The following is a 14,025-nucleotide window of genomic DNA, read 5'->3' on the forward strand; positions in this document are numbered from 1 at the left end:
TAAACGCACTGGTAAATACTATTTTATAATGTGGTGGATTCAACTCAAAAAATGCACACGCTTAGAATGGCTGGATATAAATCACATTAACAGGGTGTTTTGTATTGAATTTTGATCGACAGAAGTTGTTCAATAGAATCTTCATTCGGGAAATTCAGATATATTAACACTTACATTGCAACAGCAAGAGCAAGATGTTTAACTCAGCACCCCCCAAAAAAAAAGAACAAGAATGTTTAGATATCCTTTGTAGTATAGTAACAATAACTTGTAGTCACGTAAAATAGCCACAATACATAGAACATATTTAAGAACATGAATTCCTGACTTACATTGGTTACATGACATAATATAATCAGTGCTTCTTACATATAGATCACATAGGATATCTATTTCATGTCTTTATTGTACATAAGGACACTTCATAAAAGCTACAATTCTAAAAAAAGAAATTACCATGCATACAATCCAAAAGAAAGTGATTATTCTTGGAACAATTCAAACTGATAATTTAATAGGTGCATTTAAAATAAATAGCCTTTTGGAGGCGAGAATCATTTATAGTAATAACCTAGTGAGGCAGCGGTGGAGACTAAGCTGGTGAATGTGCTGACTCATGGAGGTTTGGAGGAAGTGACTAGAGATGATATGGGGGTGGAGGAGAGCTGTAATAGTATGGAGTGGGTGGTGAAGGAGATGGTGGAGGTGGAGACTTGTAGACGTAAGGAGGTGGTGGTGAAGGAGATGGAGGAGGTGGTGACTTGTAGACATAGGGAGGAGGAGGTGATGGAGACGGAGGTGGTGGAGATTTATAAATGTAGGGAGGGGGAGGTGAAGGTGAAGGTGGGGGTGGTGATTTGTAGACATAAGGAGGTGGGGGTGAAGGAGATGGAGGAGGTGGTGACTTATAGACATAAGGAGAAGGAGGTGAAGGAGATGGAGGAGGAGGTGACTTGTAAACATAGGGAGGAGGTGGGGATGGAGATGGGGGAGGTGGTGACTTGTAAATGTAAGGAGGAGGAGGAGGAGGAGATGGAGAGGGTGGTGGTGGTGACTTGTAAACATATGGAGGAGGAGGTGATGGAGATGGGGGAGGTGGTGACTTGTAAATGTAAGAAGGAGGAGGCGATGGAGATGGTGGTGGTGGTGACTTGTAAAGATATGGAGGAGGTGGTGATGGTGAGGGTGGTGGTGGAGATTTATAAATGTAGGGAGGAGGAGGTGATGGCGATGGAGGAGGAGGGGACTTGTAGACATAAGGAGGAGGTGGAGATGGAGATGGTGGTGGTGGTGATTTATAAATGTAAGGAGGAGGTGGTGATGGTGAGGGTGGTGGTGGAGATTTATAAATGTAGGGAGGAGGAGGTGATGGCGATGGAGGAGGAGGGGACTTGTAGACATAAGGAGGAGGTGGAGATGGAGATGGTGGAGGTGGAGATTTATAGACATAAGGAGGAGGAGGTGATAGGGATGGTGGAGGAGGGGATTTGTAAATATAAGGAGGAGGAGGTGAAGGTGATGGTGGTGGTGATGATGATTTGTAGACATAAGGAGGTGGAGGTGAAGGAGACGGAGGAGGTGGTGACTTATAGATATAAGGAGGAGGAGGAGGAGATGGAGATGGTGGGGGAGGGGATTTGTAGATGTAAGGAGGAGGAGGTGAAGGTGATGGTGGAGGTGGTGATTTGTAGACGTAAGGAGGTGGGGGTGAAGGAGACGGTGGAGGTGGGGATTTATAGACATAAGGAGGAGGAGGGGATTTGTAAACGTAAGGAGGAGGAGGTGAAGGTGATGGTGGCGGTGGTGATTTGTAGACATAAGGAGGTGGAGGTGAAGGAGACGGAGGAGGTGGTGACTTATAGATATAAGGAGGAGGAGGAGGAGATGGAGATGGTAGGGGAGGGGATTTGTAGACGTAAGGAGGAGGAGGTGAAGGTGATGGTGGAGGTGGTGATTTGTAGACGTAAGGAGGTGGGGGTGAAGGAGACGGTGGAGGTGGGGATTTATAGACATAAGGAGGAGGAGGTGATGGAGATGGTGGAGGAGGGGATTTGTAAACGTAAGGAGGAGGAGGTGAAGGTGATGGTGGCGGTGGTGATTTGTAGACGTAAGGAGGTGGGGGTGAAGGAGATGGAGGAGGTGGTGACTTATAGACGTAAGGAGGAGGAGGTGATGGAGATGGTGGTGGTGTTGACTTATAAACATATGGAGGAGGAGGTGATGGTGATGGTGGGGGTGGTGATTTATAAATGTAAGGAGGTGGTGAAGGTGAGGGTGGTGGTGGAGATTTATAGATGTAGGGAGGAGGTGGTGATGGTGATGGAGGAGGAGGGGACTTGTAGACATAAGGAGGAGGAGGTGAGGGAGATGGTGGGGGTGGTGATTTATAAATGTAAGGAGGAGGTGGTGATGATGAGGGTGGTGGTGGAGATTTATAGATGTATGGAGGAGGAGGTGATGGTGGTGGTGGAGGTGGGGACTTGTAGACATATGGTGGAGGAGATAAGGGAGATGGTGGTGGTGGTGATTTATAAATGTAAGGAGGAGGTGGTGATGGTGAGGGTGGTGGTGGAGATTTATAGATGTATGGAGAAGGAGGTGATGGTGATGGTGGAGGAGGGGACTTGTAGACATATGGAGGTGGTGGAGATGGAGATGGTGGAGGTGGCGATTTATAGACATAAGGAGGTGGGGGTGATGGAGATGGTGGAGGAGGGGATTTGTAAATATAAGGAGGAGGGGGTGAAGGTGATGGTGGTGGTGGTGATTTGTAGACGTAGGGAGAAGGAGGGGAGGGTGATGGTGGGGGTGGTGATTTGTAAATGTAGGGTAGTGGGGGAGATGCTGAGGGAGGAGGTGGGGACTTGTAAATGTATGGAGGAGGAGGTGATGGAGAAGGTGGTGGGGGAGACTTGTAGTAGTACGAGGCTGGGGGTGGGGTCAGAGATTTCAATGGCGGAGGTGATGACTCGTCATGGTGACTATGTGGTGGGCGGTCTTCATGCTTTGGTGGTAATGGTGATAAGTCTTCTTCTGGTGGTGGCGGCGAAGCATAGATGTAAGGCTTATCAGCAATTACCCTAGTTGCAATGAGGCAAAATGCTATAACGTAAATCAATGGAGGCCAATGCCTCAAGTGTCTCGAGGTACCCATTTCTTGCAATTCAACTCTAATTGTGAAAGGATAACTCCTATTGAGACTTGCATGGGTGCTAACCCTTTATATAGTGAACTCCATTAATCATTGTTTGAAAATGATAATTTTGTTTAATCCTTTAACAGGCTGTGTTAATGATTCAAAACAATAATTTCCCAAATATTTCAATGATTTTGTGTTTTCTAATTAATTATTTATGTCAACATGGTTTTGTTTTTTAGCAATGTGTTTTTTATTACGTGCTGCCAATAGATGGTTCCCACTAAGTACCTGAATCTCATTCCCACGAATGAAGTCAAAGTGGACATGAGGAACGTGCTATGGTTGGGTAATCTCTATTTTTAAATTCCTCTTATCAATTTAATTTAAAGCACGTCCTTCAAACCTGTAGGAAGACAGAAGAGGATTGGATGAAAGAGACTCATGAAAGGAACTAAAGTCAATATGCAACCTTGGTATAGACAGAGACCTTTTTTTTTTTTTTTTTCCTTGATGGAATAGTTGCTATAGAATATAGACAGACTTTCAATTCCTCAGCTAAGAGTTAAACCTTTCATGCACATTGCTTAACTTTCTATCCAGATGGGTACGCAACATATCAATAATTTCAAAAAAAAAAAAAAAAATTCCTACATTATCCTGTGTCGGTTCCACAAATGTGATTTAGCAAAATTTATGATAAGTTTTTAAGTAAAACTTGAAAGCAGTCTTCATGCACAATCAAAGCATAACTTTAACTTCTTTAGATGGGTGTGTTAGGTGGCAATTTCTACAAATAATATTTTTGTTTGGCTGAAATGTCGGTGCAATGATTTTGCTTTAACTTACATGCATTATTGATTATGCCAAGTTTTTTTTTTAAAAAAAATGAAGGATTTTTTCTTGATTAATTTTTTACATAAATTAAAATTGGGAAGGTGAAAAGCAGCTGATGTTTATACGGATCGCAAGAATTAATTTTAGTTACTAGGCTGGAGTTTTGTTATTGTCATAAGCACAGTTTTTTTAGTGTAGATGGTGAAATTCCAAATTTGTTAAACTAGATAGCTTGGTTTATCCTATTTGTTGTTTGTTGAATAAAAGTTTTTTTTGTCTCACTTTTAAGTTTTAACGTTTCACTTTATGATCCATCAATTGCAATCTAATTTTTTTTAATACATTTATTATTTTATGAGAAAAAATATATATAGCAAAGTGCAATTAGTGAAACATTTTAGAGTAAATAATTTTTTTTTCTTATTTTCCAAAGAGCTTCTCATTATCAGATAAACAGCTTGAAATTTAGAGGCCTAAGAATGGGCTAGGAGACATTTTGTAAAGTGCTCCATAACTTTTAATAACTTCATTCAATTATCAAGTGAAGAAAAAAAAATGATTCAGCAAAAATAGAAGTTAAAAAGATTACGATAAGTTAGGATTTACGTATCCAAGGTATCATGGAATTTCTCTGAAATTCTTGTAGAATCTGAAAGAACCTACGAATCACCATTGACCTAGCTAGTGGTGCAGTGCATACCTAGACAGTTGTGATCTGGACTTCTGACTTCATTATTCTTCAACTTGTCCTACGACTTTCTAACAAATTTGACTTTGTGAGAGACCAACAAGAAACAAAAAAAAAATATGTTCTTAATTTGTTTAAGATGTATATTATTTTCTTCAATAGCTGCCCTCTCTGGTTCCCATTGAATCTCGAAAGTTTGTTTAGTATTTTGCAAAAAGAAAATTGTTTATCTTTTATTCCCCATTGAATCTGTACTCCATATTAGTCTATATGCCTCGCAAAGATGCCGCAAGTTATTGCTCTTTCGGATCTACTTTGAAAATAAACGATCGTTTCCCCTCCCCCACACCCCCCCCCCCCCCTACACTTTTCATTTATATTATCCTACCAATGTCAAATCTCATACAAAATTATTTAAAATTCTCTATAAATGTTCCCATAAAAAAAATCTCAAGAAATGTTGATATATATTTTTTCTTATAATAAGTAAGGGAGAGATTAATTTGATAATGAAGTGGAAAACATTTGAAGAACTCTTCAAAGAAAAAACCATTCTTGGGATAACCAACCCCAGCCCACAAGGAATATTTACTGTATAAGAAATAATTGGATCAATCTATAGTCTATAATCACAATGTTAGTTTTTAAACCTCTAAACAAACAATGTTTAACCTGATTTTATGGTCTAATTATTAGTTAAGCCAATTAGACAAGCCTCAGGTTAAACATATCAAACATATCTTGCAACGGAGAAGTAAATAAGATTAGGGGTGGCAATTCATGTTCACGTGTCAGGTTCGTGTCGGGTTGAGCTGTGAGTATTATGTTATATGGGTCAACACGAACCCGACCCGTTTAGTAAATGGGTCAGGATTCCTCAACCCTAACACGACCTATTTATTAAATAGGTAACCCAACATGACACGTTTAACCCGTTTAATTAGTAGGTCATGTTATGGTCAACACAAATGACCTATTTATTAACCTGTTTAATTAATAGGTCATAACTAACTTGAATAACCTGTTTGATTAATAGGTCATGCCTAACCCAAATAACCTATTATCAATTCCTATATATCTCTTTTTCAAAAAAAAAAAAAAAAAAAATCTCATATATCTAAAAATTATATAATTACCATAAATCAAGTAATAATTAGACATTCCATTACAACTTACAATCATAAATCTAGTAATAATAATAAAAGCAAATAATTCTTTTCTTCCTTCAAAATCAAATTACTAGTCCAAAAGGTTCTAATCCATTCTATCAAATTCAATAATATGTCAAAGTTCCATAATAAAATATATAAAATAAAATAAACAAATTTTTACATGGCATCCAAGTGCCATATCAAAAACTAAAAGAAATCATAGTTTAAGATTAAAAAACCAAAATGATTACATGGCATATCAAAATACACATGATGGCAAAATTTAAGTCCAACCATCCAAGTGCCAGAACAAAAACTAAAAGACATCCAAATTAAGAGACTGTATTAGAAGAGATTGAGGGTTCCATTGAAGAGGTGTCTTCTTTGTGCTCATTCTTATTCAACATACATTCGAATGACGCATCAAATTTCCAATACCATATACTCCAACAGAAATATATTCCTTTCCACACCTTTTGCATTTGCAAATAGGCCATTCTCCATCTTTTGTAGGAAGCATCTGAAAGAAATGGCAAACACTTGCAGTCCTCCTCCTTTTGTTGTTTTTATTATTTGTCTTAGTCTTAGACTTAGACTTTTTTGGTGGAGGAAATTCAGCCAGTCCATCAAGTTTATCTTTTAAGTCAATGTCTTCACCTTCATTTTTAGTGTCAATACACTGCATCTCATCTTTTTCCATCTAGAAAAATTTAAAGAGAAATTATTAAGCAGAAAATTAGTAATTCTAAGATGACAGAAACAAATAAACTTGAAAAGAAATCATAAATCACGACAAATAATTTTAAAATCAACAAAAAAGAAACAAGTCTAATATTAGTACTAAATGGTTAACAGTATAGTGATTAACACCAAAAAAAAAAAAAAAAAAAAAGCGAATGGATCTTCAATTATTTTATTTTAAGAGGACAAAAAAAAAAAAAAACCAGAAAAGTAATCATAGACATAGAGCAAGACCCAATTATTTTAAAATCAACATTTAGAAAAAAAAAAAAAAAAAAAAAAACAAACAGATCTAATAGTAGTACTGAACAATCAACATGATAGTTTAACACAAAAAAGTTTATTTCATACAAACAAAACAAAGATACTTTAAAGTTTGAAATGTGGTAGACATTCATCTAATAAAACAAGAGAAAGTCATGTGATGAGAAACAGGTGTATGGCTGTGGAATTTTTTTGTATAAAAAATATAAAATATCTCATGCTCTAATCTCTTCCCCAAATAGATAACATAAACACAACATAGCTCTCTTAGTCTTTTCAGTTCATCTCCCTCCCCGCTTCTTTGTCTCTTTTTTGTTTTTCCTTTATGAGAATCTCACTTCTCAGTCTCTCTTACAAAAAATAGAACTGAGCAAATCTCCCTTCCCATTTCAGTTCTCTTCCTAATCAAGCTGATCTAGTAATGACAGATCTAATATCTAATGCTTTAACTTTTGACAATGATAGAACCGTTCACTCTGTTTTTTTGAACTAAAATAATTCATGATTTTCAACTTGGAAAAGTAACAATTTTTTTTTGCAAAAGTGGTGTGTGTAAAATTGTAAATGAGTGTGAGAAATAGACATTGTTCATATACCTTGCTAGTGGACTCGTCTGTTGAAAGCTGAAGAAAGAGGTGAACTGGTGAAGCTGTGAACCCGTGAAGGAGAAGAGAGAGCTGAGAGGTAGCTACAGTTTTGAGGAGAAGAGATGGTAGTGGAGGCAGCTAGAGATTTGAAGGGAAAATAGAGTAGAGGGTTGAGAGACATGGGGACGGCTAGAGTTTTGATTTTAAATAAAGTAGAATCTATAGATAAGAAAGAGGAGCGGTTGGAGTATTGAGGAGAAGAAGAAAAGTCAGAGAGTTAAGGCTGATGATAAAAACGAAGAGACAGAGTGAGAGAGGTGTGACTGAGATCTAGTAGTGAGGGAGGAGAATAAGAGAATAGGTAATCTTATATACCTAGGTTTATAAGGGTAAATTGGTAAAATTACCTTTATAAGCTAATCAGGTCAAACGTGTTCATATGTTGAACAGGAACACGACCTGTTTAGTAAACGGGTCAGCCATGCCGACCCGAATATGACCCGAACTCATTTAGTCTTAACCCATGACCTATTTATAAATGGGTTAGTCGTGTCGGGTTCACGGGTCTGGTCAGATTTTGCCACCTCTAATAAGATAATGATATGATGACCTAGAAAAAGTAACAAAACAAACTAGTTTCAAAGTAAAAAATCTAGGGGGGCCAATCTCAAGAAGAACAATCCGCTATCAAATAGAAATTTACAGTCAAGAATATTTAATTTGTAGTAACCTTAACTATGATTATCAAACCTAGCTCTTAAACCTTCGGTCTTCTTTGATATGGATCTGTTCTAAATGTGAACCTCCAATCCACACTTTGATCTTCAATACGCTTGATATCTGAAACTTTTCTTCACATAGACCTCTAGTCTATGACTCTAAGACCACCCTTGAAGATTTACATCTCTAGCACCCTTGATGACTAGAATGAGGCAGCAACTTCTACACCACCAAATCTTGAGTTTCTTCAAAGAATAACACCGGTAGAAGATTTGAAAGAGTTTTGGATACAAAAACCCTAGATCTACAATAGGAGGCACAAGAGACATTTCTCTTTCAATCAAAAAGCTCTCTAGGGTTAGCTTAAATGTCCTTTAAATACTGCAACAAACAGATTATGATTTGGGTTTTAAACGGACAAGTTATGGGCTTTTTATGTTTGATGATCTGCGATCTTCGATCAATTGAAAATTCTCTTGATCGATCGAAGCTGTGAAAAATCCAAATCCTTGAATCAGCTTCTTTCCTATTCTTGTACACTAAATACCAGCATATTGAGTATCGTTTAATCATATCTATAGATTTAGTAACCTATATCTTGACAAATTTGTGCTCACATGATTGCCAATGTATCTATACACATGTAGAACCTAACACACAAGACCATAGTAGACTAGACACGACTTACAACCTTAGCAAGCGACCGATTTGCCTCCCACCTCTAGAACTTTCGAACTCTTCTATGCAATTTCCATCATAAAAGAACTTGTCTGCGTCAACCAAGAACTCTAATACATCAACGAACACATTTGTAGAGGTTTAAGAATTTATATGGTTTGAAGTTTGACCGACCAACTCACGATGAGAGTTTTCTCACAATTTAGGTTTAAGAGAAAAAAAGGCTTTCTCAATGGTCATAGAAGCAGTTGCCGCAAATGTTGAACAAAGTTTTTGTTTGACTAGAGATTGCACAATTTTTTGAACTTCAAACAACCATATATAACCCATTTAACATCCAAATTGTGTCAAATTTTATCTATTTTGAAGCTATGGATGTTTACTTTCCAATACAATAAGTTTCAATAAAAAAAAGTTCGTTATAGTGTAAAGATACAAGCAAAAGATCATAGACTTATCATCCTTAAATAGCTTTTAAATTCGACTCAACCCTAACACAATTTTATTGATATATGGCTTAAATGAAACTATGTTTTGGCACTAGGATTGGCTAACATATCTATGAACCCTAACATATAGTGTATAATATAACAAGAATTTTACTTTGAATGATTTGGTGATAATTATTAATGAATTTTTATAAGATAATTTTAAAATTCTCATATAATATACCAAAGGTATTCTAGTTTCATTTAATGTCTCTCAATTAGATGAGCTTTTCGATAAATTATATTTGAATTATATTGTCTACTTATATCTTTATAGATACAAAATATCAAGATATTTATAAATTAATAATTATTTAGATGAGCTTTTCAATAAATTCTATTTAAATTATATTGTCTCCTTATATCCTCTATAGATACAAAATATCAAGATAATTATAAATCAATAATTATATTTCCACTCATGTAAACTATATAATCGAGTAATGTCTTCTTGATTAATTGATAAAATATACATTACCGCTAACGGTTAGAAATTTCAATTAAATTTTTTTTAATGGAATATACAGTTTTCTCGAAATATGTGACTCAATGAATTAAATTTACATTCTCACATTTCCTTCATGCATAAAAAATAAATAGATACGAATTATGCATTTGGCAGTGGCTTAAAAGGCCAGCTTTTTTTTATTATTCAACTTATTTTTTTTACTATTTATGGGTACCATTACACTTTTTGGTACTATTTATGAGTCTCATTGTACTATTTCAACTACATTTTAGTTTTATCTATAGTACTTTTAGCAAAAAGTTTTCAGTTTCAGCTAAATAAATTGTTTCCAAACAGACATGAAATAAGGGGAAATATTTGATGTACAGATTAAGAACAACATTTTTATAAATGACAGCGGGGTCATGTGCAAGTTTCATGGACATAATTTTTTGTGAGATAACTTGAATGTAATTGAAATTATTAACAGTAGGGAGATTTTTTTTTTTTTTTTTTTAGAAACATTATTTTATAGTTAATGGCTGAAAATAGCCCCACAGTTTGGGGGGAAAGTGCAATTAACCTATGTTAATATTCTTAGTTTTTTGTCTATTAAAATTATATACAAAACTTGGTGAATTTATGGATCAATAAGTAAATAACATCATATTAGCACAAAAATTGACGTATATGTTAAGAACGAAAACAATGTACAATTCTAATTGTTGAATTTTTAAAACAATAATTGAATAAAAAACTTATGAGGTAGTATATATAAAAATAAATTAGAATATAACTCATGCATATGCATGGTAAAATTAAAAACAATTACACACATATATGAGTTCTTCTAAAAAAAACACACACACACATATATGAGTTCAAGTTATATTTAGTGTAAGAGTTAAACATTTATTACCAGAGAGAGAGAGAGAGTATGGTAGTTGGTTATGGAGAAAGACACCCCCCCCCCCCCCCCCCCCCCCCCGCGCGATGGACAGTGGGTGCAAGCACTCTACTTAATCATATTTATTTACACATTATTTGCCCTGAGTCTCATAATTTAACAGACATCTTTCCATGCACAAAATTTTTGGAGGTCTAGGGAAGAAAAACTTGTACTGCAAGATTAATAACATATTGTAAGATCTCAGAAACACAAACAAATTTTCCGTGGTTTGGAGTGAGGGTACATTGCCATTTGTGCAATAGGATTATCACTGAAGACCCTTCACGACTGGTCGCTATCTTAAGGAAAAAAAAAATATACTGGAAAGAACCTCATGTAATGCTGCTACAATACCCACATTGCCTGAAAAAGAAAGTCACCAATCACACGATCATTTTTGAGATACAAAGTGAGTTAGGGTTGTGTGTATAGTCTGCCATTGACATGAAACCATAACTGTTAGTAATCTATTTCATGATACTTTAAACTTGCTAAGATAAAAATCAAAATAAGTTAGTCTTTCCTCGTCTAAAAGTAGACATGCACGTCCTCTAGATCGATAGGCAAGATTTATAGCTAAAAGCATTAGGAAATACATTATCATAAGGCGGTGGATTAAACTCAAATGAACGCACTTAGAATGCATGGATAAAAATTATACAAACCAGGGTCTTCTTGATTGAATCTTAATCACTTGCAGTTGTATAAAACAAACTTGATTTGGGATTTAAGATATATTAAAACTTGCATATTGCAACAAGAACCAGAATGCTTAGATGACATTTGTAATAAAAATTACATGTAGTTGGGCAAATCAGAAATATACATAGAACTTCTTAAAGAACTTGAATTTCAGTCATTCATTGGTTACAGAAAATAATACAATTGAGTTCTTCATACATAGAGATCATTTGGACTCTCCATTTCATGCCTTTATTGTATAGAAGACACTTGTTCCTATATAAAATTCAAATCTGCAAAAAGAATTGTACGATAAATAAAATCCAAACGAAACTGATTATTATTCAAACAATTCAAATTGATCATTTAATAAAGGGTAAATTTAAACTTAATAGTATTCTGGAGGTGGGGGTGATTTGTAGTAATATGGGGGTGAGGAAGACTCATCAGAAGGTGGATGAGGTGATTTGTGGAAGTATGGTGGATGTTCATGCTCAAATGGCGGTGGTGAGTTATGGAAGTATGGAGGAATTGGCCAGTGATGACGAGATGGGGGTGGAGGAGAAACATAGTAGTATGGAGGTGGTGGTGATGGAGAAGGAGGAGGTGGAGACTTATAGTAGTATGTTGGAGGTGGTGGGGACTTTAATGGAGGAGGAGGTGACTTATAGTAATAAGGAAGTGGTGGTGAGGGAGATGGGGGTGGGGGAGATTTGTAGACGTATGGAGGTGGGGGAGAAGGAGATGGGGATGGCGGAGATTTATAAATGTAGGTAGGGGGAGGTGAAGGAGAAGGTGGGGGTGGTGATTTGTAAACGTAAGGAGGTGTTGACTTATAGACATAAGGAGAAGGAGGTGAAGGAGATGGAGGAGGAGGTGACTTGTAAACATAGGGAGGAGGTGGGGATGGAGATGGGGTAGGTGGAGACTTGTAAATATATGGAGGAGGAGGTGATGGGGATGGAGGTGGTGTTGATTTGTAAACATATGGAGGAGGAGGTGAGGGTGAGGGTGGTGGTGGAGATTTATAGACATAGGGAGGAGGTGGGGATGGTGATGGGGGAGGTGGTGACTTGTAAACATATGGAGGAGGAGTGGATGGAGATGGTGGTGGTGGTGACTTGTAAACATATGGAGGAGGAGGTGATGGGGATGAAGGTGGTGGTGATTTGTAAATATAAGGAGGAGGAGGTGAGGGTGAGGGTGAGGGTGGTGGTGGAGATTTATAAACATAGGGAGGAGGTGGGGATGGAGATGGGGGAGGTGGTGACTTGTAAGCATATGGAGGAGGAGGGGATGGAGATGGTGGTGGTGGTGATTTGTAAATATAAGGAGGAGGAGGTGAGGGTGACGGTGGTGGTGGAGATTTATAGACAGAGGGAGGAGGTGGTGACTTGTAAATGTAAGATGGAGGGGGTGATGGAGATGGTGGTGGTGGCGATTTGTAAACATAAGGAGGAAGAGAGGATGGTGAAGGTGAAGGTGGTGGTGGAGATTTATAGACATAAGGAGGAGGTGGTGAGGGTGGTGGAGATTTATAAATATAGGGAGGAGGTGGTGATGGAGATGGAGGAGGTGGTGACTTGTAAATGTAGGGTGGAGGAGGTGATGGAGATGGTGGTGGTGGTGGTGGTGACTTGTAAACATATGGAGGTGGAGGAGATGGAGATGGTGGTGGTGGTGACTTGTAAATATATGGAGGAGGAGGTGATGGAGATGGTGGTGGTGGTGATTTATAGACATAAGGAGGAGGAGGTGAGAGTGATGGTGGTGGTGGAGATTTATAAACATAGGGAGGAGGTGGTGATGGAGATGGTGGTGGTGGTGATTTGTAAATGTAAGGAGGAGGGGATGGTGGGGGTGGTGGTGGAGACTTATAGATGTATGGAGGAGGTGGAGATGGAGATGGAGGTGGTGGGGATTTGTAGACATATGGAGGGGGAGGTGATGGAGATGGTGGAGGAGGAGATTTGTAAACATAAGGCGGAGGAGGTGAAGATGGTGGTGGTGGTGGTGATTTGTAAACATAAGGAGGTGGGGACTTGTAAACATATCGTGGAGGTGGTGGTGGTGATTTATAAATGTAAGGTGGTGGAGGAGATGGTGATTTATAGACATAAGGTGGTGGAGGAGAAGGAGATGGAGGAGGTGGAGACTTGTAAATATATGGAGGAGGTGGTGATGGAGATCGTGGTGGGGGAGACTTATGGTAGTAGATAGGGGGAGGTGGTGAAGATTTCAATGGTGGAGGTGGTGACTCATAGTAATAAGGCGGTGGAGGAGAATGCTCTGGTGGAGGAGGTGAAGCATAAATGTAAGGCTTATCAGCTACTACACTAGTAGCTATAATGCAAAAGGCTAAAGCATAAACCAGCTGAGGCCACTGCCCCAGATGTCTCGAGGTACCCATTTCAACTCTAGTTGCCAAAGGATTAGTCCTTTAGACTTGTATGGCTAACGATGAATGCCAACCCTTTATATAGTGAACTCCACAATCATTCTTGAAAATGATGTTTTTGTTTATTCCATTTACAGGCTGTGTCAATGATTTAAACATCATTCCAAATCTCTTTTTAATGAATCAAATCTAAAATATTGACAGTCAATATGCTTAGAAGTTTCCCACCACGTAGCTCAATTTCATTTTCATGAACGTA

At 37.5% G+C, this 14,025-nt stretch overlaps 1 protein-coding gene across 1 annotated transcript; it reads right to left on the reverse strand.

Moving 5' to 3' along the window:
* Positions 1–218: 218 nt before the first annotated feature.
* Positions 219–13,807, reverse strand: LOC126717714 (extensin-2-like). The gene is made up of 2 exons (XM_050419568.1): positions 12,308–13,807; positions 219–2,688 (listed from the first exon to the last, which is right to left on the reverse strand). Exons 1-2 carry the CDS (start codon positions 13,776–13,778, stop codon positions 638–640), a joined length of 3,522 nt encoding a protein of 1,173 aa, XP_050275525.1. The 5' UTR covers positions 13,779–13,807; the 3' UTR covers positions 219–637.
* Between the last annotated feature and the right edge of the window lie 218 nt (positions 13,808–14,025).

Source organism: Quercus robur, chromosome 1 (genome assembly GCF_932294415.1).
Source record: "Quercus robur chromosome 1, dhQueRobu3.1, whole genome shotgun sequence".
Lineage (NCBI taxonomy): Eukaryota > Viridiplantae > Streptophyta > Magnoliopsida > Fagales > Fagaceae > Quercus > Quercus robur.

Bases quoted from the DNA above. Each gene is read 5' to 3' on its own strand.
- LOC126717714 (XM_050419568.1), bottom strand. From the start codon at position 13,778: ATGGGTACCTCGAGACATCTGGGGCAGTGGCCTCAGCTGGTTTATGCT. The intron at 2,689-12,307 runs ATATTTACAAGT...CATCACCCCCAC, and splicing joins CCCATCACCTCCTCCTCCAT to CTCCTTATGTCTATAAATCG.